The sequence below is a fragment of the Tachypleus tridentatus genome, chromosome 1 (assembly GCF_004210375.1).
Source record: "Tachypleus tridentatus isolate NWPU-2018 chromosome 1, ASM421037v1, whole genome shotgun sequence".
Lineage (NCBI taxonomy): Eukaryota > Metazoa > Arthropoda > Merostomata > Xiphosura > Limulidae > Tachypleus > Tachypleus tridentatus.
This window is the reverse complement of record NC_134825.1, coordinates 101552987-101579403: the sequence shown is the minus strand read 5'-3', so window position 1 is coordinate 101579403 and position 26417 is coordinate 101552987. Positions and strand designations below refer to the sequence as shown.

The window sequence follows — 26417 nt, the reverse complement described above, 5'->3', positions numbered from 1 at the left end:
TACATTAAATTTATAATTTTATTCTTTAAATTGCATCACATTTTATAATGTTAATAATAGTATAATTAATTCCTGACAATGTTTTGTAGAATATATTGTTTGCAAAATAAAATTTAGCATCAGTATTATTCATGCTTGTTCTTTGTCATTTCAAAAATAAATGTTGAGCTTTACCTGTGTGCACAGCTTTTCAAATGGGATAGAGGCTAACTCAGACAGACACCACAATTTGCAATATTCATAAAGTAAATATATATAGTAAAATTATATAATTACATCCAAATGAAGCTGAATGAATAAACATTTATGGTTATAATATAATTAATCAGAGGTTGGGATTTGCTGTTTTTAATGCAGTCCTCCCTCATGATTTTGTATATTCATTTAGCTTCATTTGGATGTAATTGTTTTATTTTACTAAAATTTATTCAATGTATGTGAATGGTTGCTGACTATGTCTTACTTTCCATTGCATTTTTCAAACTTTATGAAGTTAACTATAATATCCTAAAAAATGTATATAAAACACATACTTGAAACACAAGAGGAAAAAAAGCTGCTAGATCCATAGTGACAGAGTTCCCGTAAGGCAGTAACCCCCTTTTCTAACCAGATGTACAACTGGTAACGTATGTGACCACCATCCACTTCAAACCCAGTTGCTAATGTGCTCAGTTCTTCCATCATAATCTAATTTAACACAGTTATTTCAGTTTTAAATCACAAAACAGGACTACTAATATAGTCATATAAAAATACATATCTTGTCATATTTCATTCCAAAAATAAAATTAGTGGATGAAATTGTATAAAACTTGAAAAGAATTATCCTAAAAGTACATAGCTTCAAAAAAATATTTAATTTTCATTGCTTCTACTATTTCTACTAATAATTCATTACTTAATGTAGTTACTTGCACTTGAACTCTGAATAGTTCATCTGCAAAATGAGTTTCACGCTATGAATAAAAATATGTTTTTGTATCTTTGTTTTCACCTTTCATTTGTATAACCTCCAGAACCACCTAAATCAGTAAGGTGTTTTTGTATTTTTTTTGCAGGGTAAATATTTATATTTTATTTTTCATTTTACCTACCATATTACTATCTAGCTATCATCAATGTACAGTGCAATAAAATTCTAATGTTAAAAAATGGACAATCTTAAAATACCTTCTTTGTATCACATGCAGAATCTCATATTTTTATCTTTTCATTTAGTTTATTTTCAATGTTACACATTCTTTATCTCTTCTTTACCATTGATTACTAATGTAGATACACACCAATGGGTAACCATATACAATATAACACTATTATTGGAAGAGGCATTTTAGACACTGGCAAAATATATTTTGCACTCAATGTAATTTTAAAAAGTAAGATTAATTTTATAATACATTAATAAATAATTAAACCTTTCAAATATGACTTTTAAAATACAAACGATACATAACTAAGCAAAATATGAAAGTAAAACCTAAATGCAATTTAACTGTTTATTAAACTAATTTGTAAAAGCCAAGAAAAAAAAAACTTATGCTTTCAGCAATATATAATAGCCATTAAACTTGCATGTAAATGCATTCTATGTGTCAGTTTCTAGATAATCTTGGGAGATTACAGCCTGAAAAAAAGTTTTTCAATTGGGTATAAGCATGTCATTTACACAAAGACTATCACTTAGCAGCACTGTTTCTACTTTTAAAAAGTAGATGTGCCTTCTATCACAGAGCAGAAAAGTTATTTTACTTTTTCTTTTAGTGTTTCTAGTTGTAAGGTAAAACATGGAATTTGAGGTTGTGTGCAAACAAGTTCATCTAAACTGTCAGAGGTACTCAGACTAAAGTAAATAAACAAAAAAAACAGTTATTTTGAACTTCATGCACATCACAACAGAACTGAAGTTTTGTTTCAAAAGAAACCTTTAAAACAAGTAACTAAAAAAATAAAAATCTAGATAATATAAAACCTTGAATTATAATGTACTTGGATAACATTAATTTCATTAAAATTACACTGTTAAGTGTACCAGGAAAACCAGTTACTAGTTTATATCTTAATCCTGTATTGTTTGAATCAAATATAACTATTTATCCTACTTAAAATTCACTAGGACATATGAAAATCTTTATAGGTTTAGACATTATAACAAGTAAAATGGTTAGATAACACCATTTACTAATATTTAGATAAAGTCAAAAATTCAAAACAGTTACAATGGAATGATCCTGTATACTAGCAAACACAAGTTAAATTTAAAAAGAAATTGAGTAAGGCTCGTCTTAGTTTATGCATATATTGACTTCAAAAGTTAAGTAGATTTTCACACTCTAAGACCATTTCATATTGGAAAATATCTAATGGTTGTGCAAATTTAACAATTGTTCTAGGTATATTGGATCGTATTTTTAAAATTAGAAACAAACAGACTTCATGACTAATAACATTGGTCAACAATGAAAGAAAGCTATGTACAAAAGAAAACAAACACCACCAAATCAAGGTTAGAGCCTACTAATGCAACTTCTTCAGTTAAGTTACTGTTATAAATGCAAAATAAATATTTTTATTTATTATTCTATGAAGATTTGTACTTATCAAAGACTATTAGGTATCCCAAAGTACATCATACTGAATTATCTGGCATCAAAATGACAGGTCACAAGCAGCTATATCATTTCAAAAATTTTGCTGCTTCATAAATGTTTATTAATTTATATTTTAAGAACTTCCTCTTTGGAGACATGGAAAAAATTACTTAACAAACATCAGAAAACAAAACTAACACAGTTTCAAATGAGAAAAGTTAAGGATCAACATAAGGCTTATACATTTAAAGTGTATGTTAAAACATCCTTGAAAAAATAAATGTTAGGGTAGGTATCTCGCTGCACGACAAAGATGTGTTCATCATTTTTAATATAAAAGTTTACCTATTCAGCAACCATAAAAACATAGAAACACAAAACTAGAACTCAATCCATTAACATTGTAAAACTAGTAAAAGAAAAATTTAAGTGGGGAAATAATCTTGATGTTAACATTTTCCAATACTGATAATGCATTTCTAATAGATACCTCTCATCACATTAGCTTTTCCCAAATAAGCATACAAAAACTCTCCACCGATAGGAGTGCAACATATTCTAACAACACAGTTGGCTCCTCTACATTACTGTTCAATTATCACTGTGATTAGGCAAGAAAAAGCACACTGAAAATGCGTGTGAGTGTGCACGTGTGTGGGGTATCTATCATAAATATATTTTAAGTATTTCAAAATGTTAGATTGTGGTACAAAACTTTACCTCCATTTACATTTTAACTAGAATCCCACATTGAGGTGGTGAAGTGACCAGTGCAAAAGTTACCAAGGTGAGCTCCTTTTGTAAAGCACCCAAAGAGAATCCATGGAGAGTGATGTGTAATACCCTATACCATGAAAAAGTAAAAGTCACACATGTGAGAAACTGCACACCTTTCGTACTAGGGTATATTCTTCACTCGTACTGGAGATATGTCACAAAGCTGAGTGGAAAACAAGCCCCAATCCAGAATTGGAGTATTAAATATGGATGTTGCTTTTAGTGCAGCATGACTACGGTGTATCAGACCATATATAGTGGGTCAACTCCAGACCAAAACCAGGCAGCATCAAAAACGTTTCATCTGGACTCTATCAACCACATCAAGTGCGGATTTATATTGGCTGGTCTTACACCTATCTGACACTAGACACCACTCAGGAACCAACAACAAGGCAGCAGTAGGATGTGGCAAAGCCAATTAAAAAGGTGAACTGTATATGACAATTCATCTGCAATTCAAAACTAGGAAACACTGAGAATTTTTCATCAGTTCTTTGGTCGGAGAACAACATTCAGTCATTACTGCAAGAAATAAGGACAAAAACTTAAAAATACAGAAATGACAGGACAGGGAAAAACATGACAATAATTGGAAAAACCCAAAAGTATCAGGCAGAGGTGTCATGTAGCCAGCTGTTGTTGAAAGTGATAAGCCTTGACATGTGGGTTTCACATCCTGGTTTATATCTTTGTAAAGCAAAAATATTGGAGGATATAAATTTTGATTAGTTCTTGGCACTATTTGTAATACAAGTGTGTAGTCTGTGTTAGAACTTAGAAGCTTACATCAGGGTTGAAAATGGGCAATTTAGAGTGCTCTGTTACATGATACAGAGAAATGAAAGCTGAGAATTTATATAAATACTTCCTTTTGAAATTAAGAAATTAAAACGTACGTTATTAAAACTAATTATAAAGTATGTTTTGGTGTGAACTTTGTAACATACATTGATAATAACATTTTAAATTAAATTTTGAGTGTAACTCTGCAAAGTCAACATGCACATTTTGACTATCACGTATCCCTATGGTGGCTTAAAACATGAAATAGCATCATGTGCAAATACAAGAAACATTTTGTGTATCAGATCAGTCTGGATCTACCACTGCCATTCTTCATGTATTGTTACAACAAAAAATCATGGAATAACAGGAAATTTTTAACTTGCTCTTAGTAACAGATACAAATAATTAAGTGCTGTTGCATTAAGGTTTTTATGTAATTTAGAGTGAATGAAGCTTTAAGACACACTGGAACCTATAAGTATTTATGTTAAACTATTGTGCTTGGTTTGGTACTAGCCTCTAGCTGCAATTATTCAAGGATCTTCTGCAAAACATTATCAAACAGCTTTAAGTGAAACCACGTATACTTCAATGTGATCATTATAGGGAATAAAAATGTGGCTGTTCTTGATCACTAACATGAGAAACAAACAAACATTATGATAAACATCAGTTACAAGATATCTGCAAAAGCTATTTAAAATAAATCAATAAATAATGTTATATATTAAAGCTCAACAAAACAAAATGAGTGATTATTAAACAAGTTTAAAGTAATTCTTTACTGATCTTTTGAATAATGAAACTTCGCAATAACCTTGAATTAATTTCTCTCCAAGAAAATTGTTTGATTGATTTAGTGTTTTATGGCACAAAGCAGCTAGGCTATCTGTGCCAAATGTCCGTTAAAAAGGTAAAATTAATTAAATGCAGTAAAATACAGAAAAGGAAATGAAGGTAAAACAAACATAATTGAAAAACAGAAAAAGCATAAAACCAATGCTGACACCTAGTTTACAATGGTGAGAGAGAAAGCAGAGTAAAAGAAGTTGTAAAGTATTTACTCTAGCAAAATGGTAATGATCATAACCCGCCAGGAGGACTAACAGGTAAGTTCAACAACCACTGTCACTCACCTGAAGTTGGCCTTTCCAGTCCTAGTTCCGGGGTTATGTGTCATAACAGCCATTATCAAAATGTAAAATAATAGAAGTTTTAAAAGACATATAGCAAAATCGTAATAATGAGTAGCCAAATGTCCAGTAAAAAGTATAGTAAATGTAGTAAAATTTATAAAAGTAAATGAAGGTAAAAACAAAACAGCAATTAAAAACAGAAAATTGCACAAAACCAATGTTCACATCCAATCTCTAAAGTTGTAAAGAACTTCTGTAGTAGAATGGTAATGATCATAACCTGCCAGGAAGACTAACAGGCAAGTACAAGAACCACCGTCAGTCACCTGAAGTTGGTCTTTCCAGTCCTGGTTCTGGGTCATGTGTCATTATGGCCAGTACCAAAGGGTAAAGTAATAAAAGTTTAAAAGACATGCAGCAAAATTGGAATAACAACTCGCCAAGACGACTAACGGGTAGTTCAAACAGCAGCGTTAGTCACCTGAAGTTGGCCTTTCCAGTCCTGGTGTCGAGTTATTTAATGTTCTGGCCATTTTTCAATGTCAAATTGAACTAGAGAGAATAAAACTGTGAAAAGGGAACCACAATTAAAAAGGTGTAATGAATAAATATCCAACACTTAAATGAGATAGAAAAGATTAATGGCCATTAAAAAACTAAAAACTTTATCAAGGTAGACAGAGTCACTATCACCAATAACACTGTCCAATGTTACAGATAAACCCTGGAAAAAAAACGTTTAAAATATTGCTGTCGTTGAGAGTCGTAACGATGGCAAGAAAGTAAATTGTGGCTAATAGTGATTTGAGTGTTACACAAACTACACACTGGTGCATCAGTTCCAGATAAAAGAAAACAATGAGTTAAAAAAACTGTGACCAATGCATAGTCTAGTTAGAACAACTTCCTCCTTCTGAACCTTACGGAAGCCTCTCCAAGAAAAATAGGCTAAAACACTTTAATACACTACCCTACTACACCATAAATATGACAAACAGACTGAATTCTATTAAATTACTTGACAAATAATGATACCACAGATATGAGACCATTTATTTGTAAAAACAAATGAAGATTCACACTTACACGATGACACATTCAATGACAAACTTGCCTATTAAACTTTGTGCAGGTGTTTTAAAAAATAAAGCAGAACATATTCTATTATATGCAATTTAAAAAAGTTTTAAACAATACATCTTAATTCAGATCTGAATGTAAAAAAAGAATTCATAAGTATTTTATACTAAACAAGAAACTTTAATTCTTACAACTAAAAAGCCTCTCACTTCATTTTATTTTGATTTTCATGTTTTAAGTTGTCTTTGCTAACTTGTGAAATAGTGCATCTTACCTTTAAGCATGCTATGAACTTTAGTTGCTGTGCCATAATATCCAATTTTGTATCCTTTTTAATCTCTTCACTTTTAGTAGCTATAGAAAAAACAACTTCATTTTATAGCATGAAACTGTGACCTACGAGTATTATAATTTTTACTCAATCACAAATATACCTTTGATTCTAATTCAATCTTCACTTAGATGACACTTTATTGCCAATGAAGACTAATATTTTGTCACTGAGAGTAACGTAAAAAGTTAAAGGAAACCAAGTTTCAGTATGACACATCTTTAGGTAAGATCTTTACATACATCTTATAACTTTATTATTTTTAAAATAAGCTTCCTTTCTCAAATTTTTAATGATCACCTGCAACCTCCAACATGCTACTGCAAAGTTACAAAAATGGAATAACTAAAGGCTCCACAATAAGAATGCTTTGACTAAATAAAAATGCAAAACTTTATTTCTGTAAATTGATACTTAAAAAATATAAATTTTCTTGACTATATTATAATCACAGTGATATTTTAAATCAATTTAGTTATCCAATTATTTAATTTGTTCAATTACATCATTCTAAGCTTTTCCTGTTAAATTTTACTACAGAGTTTGCAATGTATTGTTTCTTTCTTTAAAAGGTTAAAAATATACCTTGAGTTTATCATAGTTATTTCTGTCAAACTGTTTATATATTATCTTTCTTTTCTCTTTGGTTTAGGGGTTATACATTAAATGTAAAAAGTAACATTTCATAGTACATTCATTATATATACATGAGATTATACCTTTTTCTTCATCATTGTAAACCTTAACTTTCAGACTAATTCCTTCTTCCTCATCAGAACTTAATTCTGAGTCATTCATCACATTAAATAAAGGAGGTTCGTCTAAAGTCAAGGTAGAAACAACTGGTGTGCTCCAATCAAATTGTTCACTATTCTCAACAGTTGGACCATCCATGATTCCAAACTTCACACTATTCAAATTTTTGGACTTAAACTGAAGGAGAGAATCAGAACTTAGAGGAACACCTTCTTCACGAACTGAGGTATTCACTGCCACTCGGTTAGGTAATTGTGAGAGTACTTCAAGTGCTAATGCTGGGCAGCCAGCACGAAAATAATAATTTGCACTTGTGAAGAATAGTCGTCGTTCCAAGGGAGTGATAATATCACATGTTGCCTGAAAACAATTTCCATTCACTTTCACAAATGTAGAGATGTTGAGATTATAAAAAAATTTTTGTTTTTACAAGTTGAATTCTATGTAATGTTACCAACTTAGGTATTACTAAAACCAGTTAACGCTACTTCTTTTGATGGTTTCACATAAACAGTTACATTTCAAACTTGCTTTGAAAAAACATGTACCAGGCCTTTAATAAAATTAATTGATTTGAATATTACTTATTGATTTTATGCTTTAGATCAGACATATCTTTGAATCATATGAAAGATGAGCAGTATACCAAAAAATAAATAGTTATTCATTTCTTTTTCTTTTTCACTTAGAAGATGGCTGCACCTTACCTTACTACCTATAATTTTAATGCTTAAAATCCACTTGCTACAAATATTTATCCTGTATTATTTGAATGTAAAAAAATATAATTAAAAATGCATAGTTTACTAAATGAAACCATATGAAACTTAATATATAGTTTTATGTAAAATCCATTGATGTTGTTAAAGCATTCTGGGTTTTCTTCAATACATTTATGAACTATACAAATGATCTACAACTTTTTTAAATTCCATATATATTTATCATACATTTCACCAACAACAGGTCTAAAAGTTGGTCAAAAGATAAGAGCTGTGTAATAAGAATTTCATTCAGTTTTAACTTGCCAACATACTTTCATTTGCATACACAAGCAAGGCCCATAGGAGGGGAATGAGAGGAAAAGTATCTTAAACATGACAAAAAAATCACAGGGCCCAATCAACTTATCAACCTGAATTATAATTTGTTGTTTTACACCTTAATGATATGTACGTCAACAATACAATTCTTAACAAAAATTTTAGTTTTTGTGTTATACCAACTTTAACTACTAGTTGTAGAGAGAACAGTGAGATAGGTGGCAAACAGAAGGCATGTGGAGATGATAGGAGGGGGCTGGGGTGGTATCAGGACCCATAATTTCTCTGACACATCTACCATTTTTTCAGTACCTACAGCATAACTTAAGACTCAAATAACTGCTGTAGCTTATGTGAATTTTTTTTTTTTAAATAAGAAGTCAAACAGTTATGAGAATTTTTTAAATATATGCTAAAAAACTAAGCAGACAACTGAAGTGCATGTCTTATAAAAACTGAAAATTGAGCATACAGAGGCTACAACGTAATACAGAGACAAAGTGTATTATAATAGTTGTAATATATTATGTAGAATACTCATGGTTATAATCTATTTAAACCACATAAAGAACAATCAAAAGTTGCACATTTCTAACTGTTTTAGACTGAGAGTTCAATACTTAAAATAAACAGAACTAAAAGATCATTCACAGTGACTTCATGTGAAATCATTGCAAAATGATCACATGCCCTGTAACTACAGTAACTAACAAATAAATTTTACAGTTTTAATTTACTAGAAAAAATGACTGCAAGTTCACACACATAACTATGAGCACTAAACAGACAACTGCATAAATACTATTAGCAATGAATAAGGTTACAAATATTATTAATGGTAAAAAAATTAAAAATAAATTGTTACTCTTAAAGAGTGAAGCAGAGTGTACCTGTAAAGCTGGTTTTTGGTTAGCTGGATCCATACTGTACTTGAAACTACCTAGCATAGGAGAATGAACTTTTTTCTTATCTTGTGCTGTATGAACTAGTTGTCTTCTAACAACAAAAGGATGTGTGCGAAGGTACAAGTAGAAATTGAATACACTTGGATTGGCTGTACATAAAAGAAAAAAAAAAGTCACACACTGGCATACCTTTTTGTTTTAAAACCAAGAGCATAACATGTAATACAGCATCTAAGGAGTATACTTGCTCAAGAAAAAAAAAATCCTTGACAGTGAAGTTGTTCAGTTTAAAAGAGTGTCACCCAATCAACTTCCATTTATGCAAAAGAAAGAAACAAAGACAATGTGTTCAATGTAGCACATATTTTTTACAAACATCTACTTGTTCCAGTCGTCTTGTTAAGCATTCCTGGCTATATCTCTAATACAGAATATCAACATACAAATTTACTAAAGTCAGTTTCTTTTTATTCCTATTTATGACAGCTTTGGATAGCACTAAACAATAAATGTTAACTTGTATTATCTCAAGTTAATTATTGAAAAAATATTATTAGTGGTTGGTTGGCTGTTTGGCATTTATTGGTGAAATGCAACTAAGCTATCTGCACCTAAGAATTGGTAAAAGTTGTAAAAGTAAAATTTATCATAAAATATAAAATTAAATTGAGTTAAAAATGAAACAATGTCCAAAGTTTGGAGAAAAGATTTAAATAGAATTAAAAGCCAATGGCTTGTAAAAAATTAAAAACACAAGGAAGTTGGCCAGCATCACCACCAGCAATGACACTGTCTAACAACAGTTGTTCAAGGTCATAACATTAAAATTTGGTCTATGACTTGAGTGTCACAAAAACCACATACTGGTGGATCAGTCCCAGATAAAAGTAAACCATGAGCTTAAAACACTAACCAATACATAGACTAGTTAGGACAATTTCTCTCTTCCAATTCTTACAAATAAGATGGCCATAGAACAAAAGAAGGTTTGATCTAGAAAAAACTTATGATATTGCTCACTCCAAGTCAACTGCCAATGAGCACAAAGCTGAGCCTTCAATACAGAACCATAGTCACCACGTACAGGTATCCACAACAAGGAGAGAAGATTTGTGATTTGTGTAATAAGTAGTTTTGTAATATTTGTGACTTGTCTTTTAGTATAACATTTAAATAAATGGCTTCTGGAAAACCAAATAAAAAAATAAATTATAAACTAGTTTAATAGTCAGTACTCCAGAACAATTGTTTCAATATATATATTATGTGATCACATGAATTAGACAAATACTAAATCCCTGTAGAAAGCTGCAATCAAGACTTTTTTTGTCAAATAAATTGGAAAAATTCAAATGAGATAACCTGGGTTGATCTGAATTTAATTTCGATATTCTGGGAAAGCTACACCAGACCTATATGCACTACCTATCACTAATTTTGAACTAAGAGACAAGAGAAAAATTAGCAAGTCAAGAGCACTTACTGCCAATCCTTGGACTACTCTAATTGAATGATGAATTTGACACCAATGATCTGAAGACGTACTGTCTTTTTTTCTCTTTCCAGTAAATGGATACAAACCACAAACCTTGACCTATGAGCTGGTAAGCTAAATCACTATCCCATGCCTAGTCTAGAAACATCCTCTACATGTGTCAGGGTTGAAACAAATATTTTAACTTCAGAATCATTTCACTAATATGAATATGAAAAAAACAAAGAAAATCCTGAAAGAAATTCAATATATTTAGTTACTATAAAATGTCATTAATTTAAAAGTGATAATTGCTTTAAACAACCTTGCTTTATTTCTTAACTACATCATACCAGTTTAATATCAATTAAACGTCTGGTAAAAAAGGTAAAAGTAAATTCAGTAAAATTCATAAAAGAAAATTAAGGTAAAACAAAACAAAGTTAAAAAAATAAATAAATAGCATAAAACCAATGTTTACATCTAGTCTACAACGTCAAGAGAAAAAACTGCAATACAAGTTGTAAAGGACTTTCTGTAGCATGACTTTAATAATCACAACTCGCCATGAAGACTAACATGTAAGTACAAAAATCACCATCAGTCACCTGAAGTTGCCCATTCCAGTCCTGGTTTTGAGTTACTTAATGTTTCAGTCAGTTTCTAATTTCAAATTGAATTAGATGTAGTTTAATATCAAACTGAAATACCTTCATCTTTTATGGAAGTAAACAGTTATAATCAATATATTTTACAAATTATTTGAACATATAAGATGATCTGCAAGCAAAAATTTGGTAATATGTATTCTTAGGCATGTCATACCAACTTTACTAAATAGGTCAGTTGTTGATTTGATTGCAGATAAATTCACTCTTACATTATCTTTTTAATGATTCTGTTATTTTTTTCATTGCCGAGAAAGATTGACATACATAATTATTTAAATAGTACCCAAAACTTACTTTACATGAATAATTTTAGAGGTCAATTACCTATCCTTCATTGAGTTGTTTTACAACAGATACTTGCTTTTTTCAAAATTTGTCAACAGATAGTTCATTTAACTCACTGGTATGTGACTAACACAATGTAACTTAGCAAACAAATGATCAGAATCTCAGCCTCAAGCACAAAATTTAATACACACACAAAAAACGTTCTAGTAGGCTGATGTAGAAAAAAAAAAGTGATCAAAATGACAGTTCACTTAAAATGATTGCATAAAACTTTGATACTGAAACAATAAAGAAAATGTCCACCAAAGGATATTTTCTTTGATCATAATTTAAGCACAATCCTATACATTGAGCTATTTGTGCTCTACACATCAAACGTATTGAAATCTAGTTTCTAAAGTTGTAAGTCTGTGGACATACTTATGTGCTACTGGTGGGGGGGAGCATAATATTTTGGCAATGTTTGTTTCTTATTTTAGCACAAACTCACATAAGTGCTATCTCTTCCAGCCATTACTCATTTTCACTAATAGGCTAGAAGAAATGCAGTTAGACAGCATCACTAACTACAAAGTCATAGGTTGCTATTATCAAATTGTGGTGTTTGACTATCACCCTTATAAAAAAAATCCATGACCAAAGTATGACAATCTTGTAGCAACAGGATATGAACAACAGATCTTTGAATTTAGCATGCCAATAACTAAGCCTTGTTCAACCTTAAGTTGTTAACAAAGGAAAACTATTACTTTACTCAAGTAATGACAGCATTATTAAATATTAATGATTAAAAATTAAATTGAAAAGATAACAATTAAGAACAAGTGAACAAGCCTAGCTAACCAGCCTAAAGCAACATGCTTGCAAAATGTACAGATATGATACAAGAAACTTCTACAGTATGACTACCTGTGACTAACAGCAGAATAAATTACTTTTAAAATGATAGGAATGTTACAAATATATTTAATGTTTTTTGAGAAATAGAAAGGACAAAGAGAGAAACAAAGTACAAAAGATACATATAGTAGAAACTCTTTTATGGTAAAAAATATTGTAATTCAAGTGTTTTAACAGGTTTTAAGTAAAATACATGCATTTTTGTTACAATCCACCTGATGATTTATTGCTAGATTTCTCATCCTCTTCTACTATTCTTGGATGAGACTGTCCAACTCCAGTTTGGAGGAGAGTATTCAAGGCTCCACTATAATCCTGCAAAAGCCAATGTGCCATACTTCTCAGGAAAGGATCAGGATGAACATGTGACACAGAGTTGTTGTTGCCTTCAGCATTACAGCCTAGGATTTCTTCATAGATAAGCCTTCGAAGGTTTGTAGGGGTTATTTCTAAATCTCCTTCATATAAGCGAACAATAACCATGGCAAGCTGAAAGTCATTCAGCTTATTTAAACACACCTAAAACAAACCAAAATATAGAATAAATACAAGCTTTCATAAATAAATTATATGAGATTATTCATCTGTATATGTTTACTATTTTGCAAAATTAATACATCATTTTTAACACTTTCCAAAAAGAAAACAAAACAGAATGCAGCTGCCTCTGGAAATGAGGTTGATTAACAAAGGTTTCAATTATTACAATATAAAATACCCACTATATTTATTGCATACTGATTACCTTTACAAATTTGTAAGGCCAAGAACAAAAAGATGATTAACTTACTTGATACAAGTCAGATAAATACTACTTCTTCCATGTTGCACTTTGGAGAAACTGCTTATTTCATTCTCAAAACATTATAAAGTTTAGTGTGGTTTTCTTAGCAGGAACGGGGGATGTAGCAAATTTAAATTATAACTTAGGAATGATACAATGAGTATTATCATTGGCACTCTGAAAGTAAGTCTGAAGCACCTAAATAGTTTTAAACTTATCTTCATTAAATATTAAATTTATCCATCTGATCTACATTTTTAAGGTAAGAAACTAGAACTACTGGACTTGGTTGTTTTTGCAAATAAGCTAAAAAAATGCAGCTTTTTTCTCTCTTTATGATGGTCTGTTGTAACACACGATAACATGCAACTATATTTGGGTAAATATTTAAAAATATAACAAGATGATTTGTCTCAATTACCTCAGCCAAATATTCTTTGAACAATGGATGACACCCAAGTTATCTTTGGCAAATCATGAAAGGGATTAATATTTTTACTTATTTGTAGCTTCTTGTATTTATAAAAGTTTGTTTTAAGACAGTTTTCATAAAAAAATACACCCTTTTGTTTTATTTTTTGTCATTAGCCTAAAACCTTCAAATGTACCCCCAGTGTTTTGCTAATACTCAAAACTCTTCTGTATATTTTATTCCACTAACACAATGTGACTTTGTATTTAAATATACAATGTCAAAACAAAAAATATTAGTTTTATTTTATATATTGCAGATTTTAACCTTCACATTCATTAACATATTTCAGTTTGCCCTTTTATCTTATTTTTCAGGTCTACTGGAGTAGTTACATGGCCCATTACAAAATCTGATTGATAATTGCCTACAACTTCATGCCATTGTACTACCTTTAAGTCATTATGGTTTTTAAAGCTTTTAAACTCTAAGCATTCTTACCTGAATTCTTGATACAGAAACATTCCTGTAGCCTACAAATGGATTTTATCTAAAGTAAATCTAGTATCAGCAACAAAAGAAATTTCCTCAGAAATTGTAAAAAAAGATCCTAGATATTTAACTCTTGCTATGAGCTCAGTTTAATCACCTGATTTCATAAATCCCAAATTTATCTTTTCAGTTTCTTTACTATAACTTCTAATACGTTTTGTGTATCTTCACAAACTTTCACAAGCTTCCAAGTAATCATTTAGAGTCATTTGTAGAAGAAGAAGAAAAAATTACTCAAGTATTTTCACAAAAGTTTTCTCTATAAATATATGGAGTCAAAGAGTTGACAGCTCTGAGTGCAAAGTAATTTTTCATTATCATTAAATATACATTTTCTCACCTTAAACAATTTTGTTTTCAGTAAAATTTCATATTTTATCTTATTTTCTCTACCCTAACTGTACACAGAGATTGGTTAATTTTATCAACCTTGCAATAACAACAACAAAAATAATAAAACTAAATTACCTTTTTTTTTTCTAGAATGAATTCAAACTGCAACATAAATACTTTCATTTATTCTGAGCAGCTTTAAACTTGTAACAGCATATACATTTTTATACTCAGAAGTTTGTTTTATCATCCTTTGAACCATATGCAACAATGCACCAAATAATTTATAATTTCACTTTGTGTAAATCACATTACTCCATTATGAATTACATTATGTTTTCAAACAAAACCCCAAACTTCAGAAGAATAGTAAAGTATTTGAAAGAACTTGAATTTAGTCTCATTTGAAAACATTACAACTTTTATAGATGATCCTGTGTAGTAACTATTTAACCAGAAAATGTAGGCTACTTGCAAGATGTTCACAAGCATACCTTGTGAAATTTTTTTTTATAATTATTATTATTAGTTATATTACCTAATTTAACCCAGCAAGTTTCTAATAATAAATAAAGAAAATACATGACAAACAAGATGTAAAGTAGCTAACTGGGTCTTTTTACTGCTGTTAACTGTTGATAATATTTACTCCACTTTTTTGTTTTTTAAATACTAACAGTACTATTGTACTAACGATTTTATTTAATTAAATAATGCATCAAAAAACACACAATAATAACATACAAAAAGCAGACAATGGCCCATAATTATAACAATTTTCATGGGTTTCTAGCAATGGAACAACAGCCATTTAAAATGCAGCTAATTCCATCAATATTTTTCGTGTGGTATAAAGTTTGAAATTCAAGTGAAATGAAAAAAACAAAGTAATATAATGCATCATTTGAAAGATAAAAACCATGCCTTTCTATTTATTATAAATGATGTAGCATTAAACATTACAGACAATTACTGGCAATATGGCAAGGTGGGTGTGGCATGAGGGGTCCGATTTTCCATTTTATTGATCTTAAATAAGATTGAAGGCTCTAAAAGCCTTCATGAATGATGGAAATATTATAATGAGTAAGTTACATTAAATTTTATACTCCTTACAGGGGTAGTAAATAAATTAGAAAAGAGGGGGCACAAAAGAGCAAATGTCATAATTCTCACACCGAGAGAAAGTGAATTCTTTTTAAAATATTCACTTATAAAATTAAGAATTTAAAACTTGTATAATGCTAAAATTTGAATTATTAGCTATGTTTTTATGTCAATTTTATTCAAATATCATGATGAGAAAGTAGTTTGATTAAATTTTAAATATAACTCAAATTCTTGTGACATGCACAAAAAAAATGATCAGAGAAAATGTTAATATTAAAATTATGAATGTAATTTTCCAAAACCTTGTGATATGTATAGGAAAAGATGTCTGCAGCACAAAGTGTCAAGTGATTATGAAATATTTCTAAAGAAGCTACATTCAACCTGAGTGAAATAATTACTGAACATCTTTAAACATAGAAAAGGAGAAAAATGATATAAGAAATCACTGGCTGGTTATTTACATAATTTTGAAATTTAACATATCAAATTTTACATCAGTCTGTTGCTGGAAGGCATATCTATTCTTCAAGCTGAGATGCATCCTTATTTGTCAAGATCTTCTTTAGGTGGTCTATACATAGTTAACTATTAATTCTTAGCTCATCTTATGTGCTTCCAGCAGCTTAAAATCATTTTGTGTATTTTGTGTAAAAAAAATTCAAGTTATGGCTAACAAAAAGAATACAAAAACAAAAACTGCACAATACACAGTTTAGTCATCTGCAGAAGTTAATAAAATTAATGTTAGATATTTATATTTATACAGTTCACTAGGAAAATATTATATAATGTTATAATTTATATAACATTTTAAAGCACAAATATCATTGATAAAGATTAGACTTGTATCTGTAAACTAGATATTGGTTGGTTTGGCAGTTTATGGTGCAAAGCAACTAGGCTATCTGCAGTTCAGACTGTATTGAAAGAAGTGCAATGGAAAATTTTGAAAGATATTCCTTAACACTAAGAAAAAATCCCCATAACACTGCTTTTCGCTTGTATGAATTAATACAGTACTTTGCCAATACACTATCTATAATTGACACAGCAGAAATCACTATTAAACTTTTTTTTATACTCAACAATCTGCAAAAAAAATAATTACAATACTTTTGTAATATACAAATAGAAGTTTTCATACTTCAATAGCATCTCGAATTGCTCCTGCGAGCATGAAGAAAGCAGCAGCATGTTCAAAACGTTGCTTCCCTAGAAGTACAAAAGCATTTTTCAAAGCAGATTTTCTCCACCGGTCTTCATCAAAGTTGTTTTGGAAGAATGCAGTCATCTTCTGATCACCAATGGACCTGGAACGTGTTATAAAATACATTCTAATTCTTGCTACTTCTCAGGTATATTTCAGATGAGAAAACTGTTTATGATTTTTCTTAAACTGATTAGATGCAAAAAAACTTGTATATAACAAGAGACGTTTAGAAAATGGAAAGTAATGAATAAATAATGACTACTGAATAAATTTTTACCTAAAAACTTGTACATTGTATTATTTTGCTAGAAGTTGTTATTGCTCATATACTTTCAAACTTTCAATAGGTAATGGAAACAGATTTGTATTCAATATTTGACACTTTTAGAACCAAAAATTATCATCAACCCTTAAACAGAGGGAATGTTGCAGGTAGCAGCATCAACTGATGATGACTCTGTCTAAGGGTTAACACAATTATATTTAAATATGCTTCTGTGAATGAAATTTTATATATATATATATTAATTGAACTTGTACCTTGTGCAAATGCAAGCAAATAACAAATGAAACAAATCTGGGAAATACAAATTTTTAACTCTTCAAGTATTTAAGTCACCTGAACAGTCCCCAAACAATATTCTTCTTCCTCATAGCAAGATAAAATAATGCTGCATCCAAAGGGTCATTTCTGGATTGGAAAGCACACTTTGCTACCTAATAATAAAAAAACAACACACACACACACCCAAAGTTATACTGTTAGTATAAAAAATAAATTACCAACAGTTTTATTGTTTTGAGAATTATTTCTTCTTCTTACAATCATATTGGAATTAGCACAGAACAAATTCTTTAGCGAGAGTTGAAAATGTTTGAGCATTTATGACCACATTTTTCACTCCATGTTTGCCAGCACACACACACACACACACATTCATTCCTACTAGGATTATGGAATAAATCACTTTGCAGGCTCATGACTGTGAAAAAAAAAAAAAAAGGGACAGATGAAACAAAGTCTGTATGCTACTTTTTCTTCTGTATTGGTTTCTTCATGGCCAAAACCACCATTTCAAACTTCTGTATCCAATATGGAACTTACCCATGCTAATATAACTCAAGTCAATAAAAGGAAGTTAAAGCTCTACATATAATTAGCACTGTAGTTACAAACTTTTATCTTATTTCTGAGACAGAAAGCTTACATAAACATAACCTCAGCAGACCAAAAATAGCTAAAAATATTTCCTTCAAAATTACAGTTCAGACAAGAAGTACATCTTTCCAATCAGTTGTTTTTAAGTGAATAACAAGATTTTAAAATTTTGTTACCAATATCACAAAAAAATATTTCTCAATTATTTTATTTGTTTTTAATGTACATATAATTTCAGTAATCACTTTAGTTATTTAAATGAATCTCTATCCTATTTAAATTTATATATTTTATTTAGAAGGTTATTATGTCTATGTTTTGTTAACTTGCACCCAAATAAGTAATAATAGGATTTAACTTAATGATAAAGTTCTATAGAAACAACTTATGTTCACCACCAATACAAAAAGTCTTTACTTGTACCAGTTTTTAAGTAACTAATAGTTTGTAACCTTCTCTTTTGGTTGGATTGCCCAATAACATTTGAAGTTTTTGTCATTTCTCCTATCTCTTTAAGAATTCCCTTCAAAATAAATGGTAGAGAATGGATTTCAATAATTCACTTTTCTAGCCTATTTTTTATGCATCATAATCAAAACTATTAAAATAACTTAACAGAATTGTATAGGAGTGAGATGTTTGTTATTAAGAAATAATTACTTACACTCTTTTAATGGTATATTGTTGTTGTTTTTACATTTTTTAATACATTTCGAGATTTAAGTCACTTCATACAAACATTGATCTTCACACAATACAATGATGAAGTTGATAAATTAATAAAACATGTTATAACATGTGTACAGAGTTTAATACATACTAAGCAGTTAAGTACGTTATGATTCATACATGTGTTATTTGAGAAATATGTTTAATACGTGCTGAAAATTTAGGAATCTTGTACAATCTTTAGGAAGAAAATAAATGAAATGTAGATATATCCTTTTTTAATATTTGAATGAATAATAACAAATAGTTGGGGTCACCTACTATTAAAACTTTAAAGTATAAAGGGCAAAAACTATTTAGAGTGCATGTGTATATATACACATGAATTCTTCAGGCATGAGTGAGTGTGTGTGTGTGTGCACGTGCAAATTAAATACTGTTCTAACAAGGCATTTTCTCATTAACAGCAAATAAGCAAGAACAAGAATGGTTTCTATTCTCATTATTTGGATATAAATATAACATTTGCTAAAAACCAGTTTCTGGAGATGGCAGTTTGCTTTATATCATACAAAGCACCAGCAAAATAAACTAAAACAATTTCCTAAAATACTGACTTGTTTGAAGAAATACAAAATATCATATTAAATTTCACTTATTGAAGATTCCAAATGATTAAGAATGAAAATTTTCTTTATAACAAATTTACTAACAATCTAAATTTACCTTGTGAACACACACAAAAAAAATATAGTTCATACATAAAAACATACAAAGATATAATTTTATTTACTATGGTTTTATACCTTCAGTAATTTATCAACATTTTTATCCTTTGTCCATATATTTGACCTCAAACTGTATGCAGCATAACACTTTGGCCAACTGAATGTATATTTCACCTTACAGTGTTTAGAGTGAATTATCACAAATTTTTTTACAATAAAGATGACTGTAATTTCGAAACCTAGAATATTTTTTCCCCACAGAATTATTTATCAATGTTGTTCAGTCAACCATTCAAAGATTTTTCCAGTCTTGTTCTAACATGTTTTGGAACTTTAACTGACTTGTGTTGTGGCAAAATCATTTTTTTCATAAATTCTTCAAAATACACATGTTTCAGTAAAGCTATTTGACTTACTTTCACAATTACTTTGGCCAATAGAGGACAACATTTGAATCTAAACATTTATGGAACATTGAAGAGTATTTACACATAGTTTCATGTTTCTTTTACTAATTTTCTCTACTGTACTGCACATTTCATATTAACAGTTTTATCATGCACACATCCAAAAGATGTTATCACAAATGTGGAAATCTTCAATGATGAATAATTTTTAAGTTCTCACAAGTGACTTTATCCTTCATTTCTACAATTAACATGATTTCTCATCAAACAATCCTGAAGAAAGCATGTTTTTATTAAACCTTCTCATTTCAAATAAAAATTACAAATTAAGTCAGCTAATAAATTCTATGTGCAATTTCATGAAGTCTGTGCATGAGCTATGATTCACAAAGTATGGAATACAACTCAGAATCAATAATATTATGATGAATTGTAACATTGCACATGAATTGAAAAAAGAAAATATGAGAATCAAACTTACTTTTATAGCCTAAGCATATTTTAACCTATTTTTGGTACTTATGTTTAAAAACTTAATGAAATTACTGATATTTACTATGCTAAGAATAGGTTCACTATTTAATCAGCTAATCGATAGATTAAATATTTGAGTAAACTAATTTATTTTCTTAACCACTCTTATCAGTGCCTAATATAAATGTTCAGGTAAAGTACTGACACTATTAACATGTAAATTTAATTTTCTTTCCACAAAACTTTATCCTCCATCATTCAGTAAAATCAGTGTTTTGCAACAAACAGTGAACTATAGCATCTTGAATAAATATAGCTTTAGGTACTTTTCTAAGCAAACTAATATTTTTAACAAGGTTAAGACACAAACCTTTTCTATTAGTCTACGTAAAGTGTTGTTGCTTCGCAGCCACCAACCTACACCAACTTCTCGAAGCTCACACCATAGTGGGTTTTCTTTCTGCATGCAGGGGAGAAACTTTAGTAGTTCCTCTTGTGTCTCAGAATGGAAGGCCCAAACAAGACAATCTGTGTTAAGCCCTCGTTGTTGCAGCTGAGCACGCTGTGCAGTTGGTAGGCATCTAAGCAGGTATGTGTAATGGCGCATGGCAAGCAGGAAACGTAAACCACAATCATCTAAAGATTCTACAGAAAATAATCCCTACATCACCTTTTATATTTACACATCATTATGTCATAATAACATTTGAGACAAACTTTAATTTCTTAATACACTGTTTTGAATATTATTGAAGAATCAATTACCACAAAATAAAATACAGAAAAGTAAGGAAAAATAAATCATCATTTTTATTTGCAGAATTAAATATGTTAAAACTGTTAACAAAAGCTGTTTCTTGTAACAGGAATTAGAGAAAGAGGAAAATTTTAGTATTAAGTAAATTCTGATGAACCTTGTATGTGCAATTACAGTTCAATATTTTGATTAACTGTAAAGTAAGCTAATGCATGCAAAGCACATATATATATTTCAGTAATATCATATTTCTTTTGAAAGAAAGTACAATACAGTGAATATTTGCCTGATAAAACAACAAAAACTTTGAAATGTAATATGTTGCCCACTTTTTCTCAGTGAATAAAATATCTGATGTTCATTATTTCAAATCACAAATATTTGTCATTTTAACTGGCCTCAATTCTACTGTGGGTAATTACCTTAAGCTGTAACAACATGCATGGTAGACCAGTTATTCTCAGTCATAAATCAATGTTAATTGGTCTCAGTGTTGTCACTTTATACAAATATTTCTTTTCTCTTTCATTTATTAACTCACTCATATTGATTCAATCTTATTTTCCTTTGTGATGTCAAAGATTACACAATGTAAAAAAAATTTACTTTTTCTTGTTCCTAGGCAGAAAGTGTTATTTCCCAATTGCTTATGCCTAAAGTAAATAGAAAATACCTGGGTTATGAAATTTTCAACTTTACTTATTTTCCAGAACATTCCAGGTACATTCAGTGTTGAGTAGCTGACAGAGAATTTTCTCAAACTAACAAAAATTTTCTAGAATGTTGTAGAACTCATGAGAATTTTCTGAAACTTTCCACAGTAATATTACACACACATATACATACATACATACAGGTATGAAGTATGATGAGTATGGCTGGGAGGTTATTGGAGACTTCAAAATGGAGGCATTCCTGATGGGTATCCAAGGAGGCTTTACCAAGTTTCCCTGTTATCTTTGCCTTTGGAATAGCAGGGACACTGAAGCACACTACAATAGGAAGAACTGGTCACAGCAAAATGAGTCTCTGTGAGGAGGCACAATGTCAAGTGTGAGCCACTAGTGGACTTCCAAAGGTGTTGTTCTCACTATTGCACATAAAACTGTGTCTTATGAAACAATTTGTCACAACACTTGATAAGGAGTCTGCAGCCTTCAAGTACCTTTGAAGCTTCTTCCCTAAGCTGTCTGAGGCAAAGGTCAAAGCTGGTGTCTTTGTTGGACTACAAATAAAGATCCTGGAGTGCATAGAATTCCCCAAGAAGCTCAGTAGGTAGAGAAAATAGCTTGGGGCAGCTTTGTCGTGCTGGTTTAGAGTTTGTTTGGCAATCACAAGGCCAAAAATTATATGGAACTGGTTGAGGTTCTGGTGAAGAACTAAGGCAAAATGGGCTGCAGGATGTCCCTGAAAGTCCATATCCTTGACGCTCATCTTAATAAATTCAAGGAGAACATAGAAGCATACTCAGAGAAACAAGGCGAGTGCTTTCACCAAGATATACTGGACTTTCAACACCTCTACCAAGGAGCATATAACAAAAACATGATGGGAGACTATATTTGGGAATGATACGTGAAAGTGATTTACATTACAGGCACAAATCTTGAAAACTACTTACTTCTAAACATTTTTGTATAACTTTAGTATAAATACATGTAAATCTTGATTCATATGTTGTTTTATTCAGATCTTATGTAAATGAAAATGTGCAAATTTGCATATTTTTACATAAAAAATAGGTTAATTTCTAAATTTCGTTATTCAGGTTGCAAAAGCAAAGTATGAAGGGAAAAATAGATATTTTCTGTACTTTTACAACATAAGCAATTAAGAAATAACACATACTATCCAGTAACGACATTTGTGTTACATAGTGTTATTTATGTTTTAGAGGTATTTATATGACTTAAATGTATGATATGAAAAATCCACAACTCAACAATTGTATTTTAAACATAGGTATTGCTTTAAGCAAAAACTCACTTGAAACATTTTACAAACTCCATTAGCTGAGAACATTAGTTTAACTAACTAATTTATTGACTCCTCATTTATATCTGTTGTTTGCCTAAAAAAGTCCAAACCTCCTGTCCCATGGCTAAGCCTTTTGATTAGTGAAATACAGTAATACACCATTCTGTAGCTGATACTTCAGGCTTTAACTGTGTTACAGTACAAGTAGATGAGCAAGTAAAAAGCATGACAATAAAATTAAAAAAACATGTCATGAGTGTCTATCCTGATTTCACATTATTCATAGGAGTGTCCAGTAAAATGATGAATGTGCTAGCAAAATTAATTATACACTTAAAAAGTTATTTATTAAAAGAAAACCCTTATCGATACATATTAAAATATTTTATTATTACATTCTTAGTTAGACCTCCACAAGTTAGTCACACAATTACACTTAAAACAGCAAATGACTCATATATACACAGATGAGAAAATGGCAAAAATCATCTTCAATGTAACATTTAACTCACTGTTTAGGCTAATTATCACAACATATCATGAGACACAAATTAAAACAGTTGATCAAAATGAAAAACTAATTTGTTAAAGGAGATAAGAAATTTGTGCCCTGAGAACAAACCAAATATAAATTAATAAACTAGTTTTGGTAGAAATTTGTTTACATTTCTTTGTTATTAGTAAAAGGTTATGGCCTATGATGTACATGTTTCTATTTAGGATTTATCATTTAATAGATACTGAAAAGTTTATTGTGACTTATCTCGACATTTGAAGTTTTGGTGTATTTTTAACAATAATAATAAAAATAATAAATATGTACAGAAATGTTATTCATGGCTGGCTGTCCTTTTCACAAGTAGTTTTAACATTGACAATAATACATACCAAAAGGTATATCCAAATGACAAAATAAAAAATATGTTTTTATAACGAATTTTGTCACATTTATAGATTTAAAAATTTATTTTAAATAAATTATGACTAGAGAGTAGATAGTATAAGAAAACATTAAAATACTTCAACTCAGTTGATAAGTAACATTTTCAAAGCTGTAAAACACCATAACCACATTTTTTTTAACAAAATGATTTGTGTGTATAAAAGGTATAGCTGGGCAAGAAGTGGAATCTCCTAACAGATTATGAGGCTCATTAATTAATCTTTCTCAAATAACTGATTATTCTTACATGAGAATTGGATAATTAAAATACTTGGAAACATTAATTTCAATCAGTTGATTACTTTTGTGAGAAAAACAACCTTAATGAAAAATAATAATAGTAAATCATAATAGCAATACCTTGAATACTTTGATAGGTTAAATAATTCAAAACAGTAGTAATCTGAAACATTAATTTCTGTTACTTGATTATCTTTATAACATTAATTGATTCAACAGAAATTAAGTAGTTGATTATTTTATATAACTGATGTAACTTATGCTCATAATTAACTCATTATATTGATTAACTCTCTCATTTCAGGCTTGGTCAATTTGAACTAAATCTTGACCACAAATTGACCTATAGTTTTTCATACTATAACTTTTAATATGTTCTCTGTATCCTAATGAAATTGTGTATGACTTCATTAAATATTACAAGTCTTTTACAAATAAATAAAAATGAATTTTTAATGAAGTATATTTACTAAAAAAATTCTCCATCAATATATAGAGTCAAAGTGTTCTCTTTTACAGATACAGTGTGATTTTCATGTTAAAATTGAAAATACTTTCCTTCATCTGAAAACTCAAGTTTCATTTGAGAACCCTCAAAAATATCCTAAATAAATTTCAAACTTTTTTTTGCTATAACTATATTTTTATTGTTAATAACCTGTGCACACTTGGTTAATTTGACTAATATTATAACCACCATAAAAACAAAAATTTACCTTTTCTTCTTTCTAGATTAACTTCAATTTGAAACAAGAAATTAGACTTATTTTAAATAGCTTAAAACTTATAGCTGTATACATCTGTGTTTTTACTTAATTTTTATGGTTTTACTGCCATTTGAACCCTGTCTAATTAGTAATTCTGCTACAAAAATTGTAAATCACTTGATAAATTACTATCAAATTAAGTAACACATAAGCTACTCTCAAGCATATCTCTGAAAAACAAAATTATTATTTTTCTGTATCTTACGTAATCTAACTTAGTAAGTGTATTTGTTTACATTTTATTTACTTTTATAATAAAGAAAGAAAATTGATAAATAACAAGAATATAATACATATCAGCAATTTTTTTTGGGGGAGCTGTCAATTGTCAGTGAAAGTTAACCATACTATTTTAAACTTATGGTACAACTAACACTAATTTTTTATATTTCATTAAAGAATGTACATCAGAACACAGAATAACAATAGTTAAAATGCAGACATTATCCTACAGGTATCAATTTTTCTAGCTCTCTAACTATGTGATAAGAGCCTTTAAAAATTCAGCTAAGCTAATCAGTGTAATTCTTATGGGAATAAAGTTTGAGTTAGAAGTGAAATAAATTATCCTCTTTACATAAAACACAATATACCCTTTGGTATCTCAAAACCTTGGTTTTCTACTGATTATAAATAATATAGTATTAAATGTCTGTAAAAACTACTGGAAATTTGTAAAAGAATATGACAAGTGGGCATGATAAGAAGGGCCTAATTTTCTATTTTACAGTTTTGTAATCAAATATGAATAAAAGCTATAAAAATTATGCTAGCTTAAAAAATAATGATATTACAATGAGCAATTTACTTTAAATTCGATACTTCTCTAAAGGGTGCTAAAGTGAGATTGAAGATTTTTTAAATGTTTCTTATAAAGTAAACAACTTTAAACATATAATACTAAGATTTGATTTATTAACTATATTTTTATCCCAAGTTCATTCACATACCATAATATTTTAACTAAATTTTGAATGTAACTACAAAAAGTCATGACATGCACTTTGACCTGCATGACATGCAAGAGGGTTATAATCTGGTTAATCAGTCATCTGTAATAAAAACAGAAATTATTTAACCATCTACTTATTGACTACATCTCTGTGGGCTTTAACAAAAAGGAGTCAATTATATGAAGTTTAGAACACAAC

At 29.6% G+C, this 26417-nt stretch overlaps 1 protein-coding gene across 7 annotated transcripts in view; it reads right to left on the bottom strand.

Moving 5' to 3' along the window:
• The window catches only part of LOC143257006 (dmX-like protein 2), a 202811-nt gene that overhangs the window by 67483 nt on the left and 108911 nt on the right, over positions 1-26417 (bottom strand). For all 7 annotated transcript variants that reach the window (XR_013031661.1, XR_013031660.1, XM_076515072.1 and 4 more), the window contains exons 30-37: positions 20953-21227; positions 17765-17862; positions 17080-17245; positions 12957-13260; positions 9394-9557; positions 7424-7820; positions 6648-6727; positions 534-690 (exon numbers count right to left, since the gene is read on the bottom strand). Coding sequence is in view for 5 of the 7 variants with exons in the window: in XM_076515072.1 (XP_076371187.1) it covers positions 534-690; positions 6648-6727; positions 7424-7820; positions 9394-9557; positions 12957-13260; positions 17080-17245; positions 17765-17862; positions 20953-21227 (1641 nt within the window). In the remaining 2 variants the exon portion in view is untranslated. The remainder of the gene's footprint in view (positions 1-533; positions 691-6647; positions 6728-7423; positions 7821-9393; positions 9558-12956; positions 13261-17079; positions 17246-17764; positions 17863-20952; positions 21228-26417) is intronic.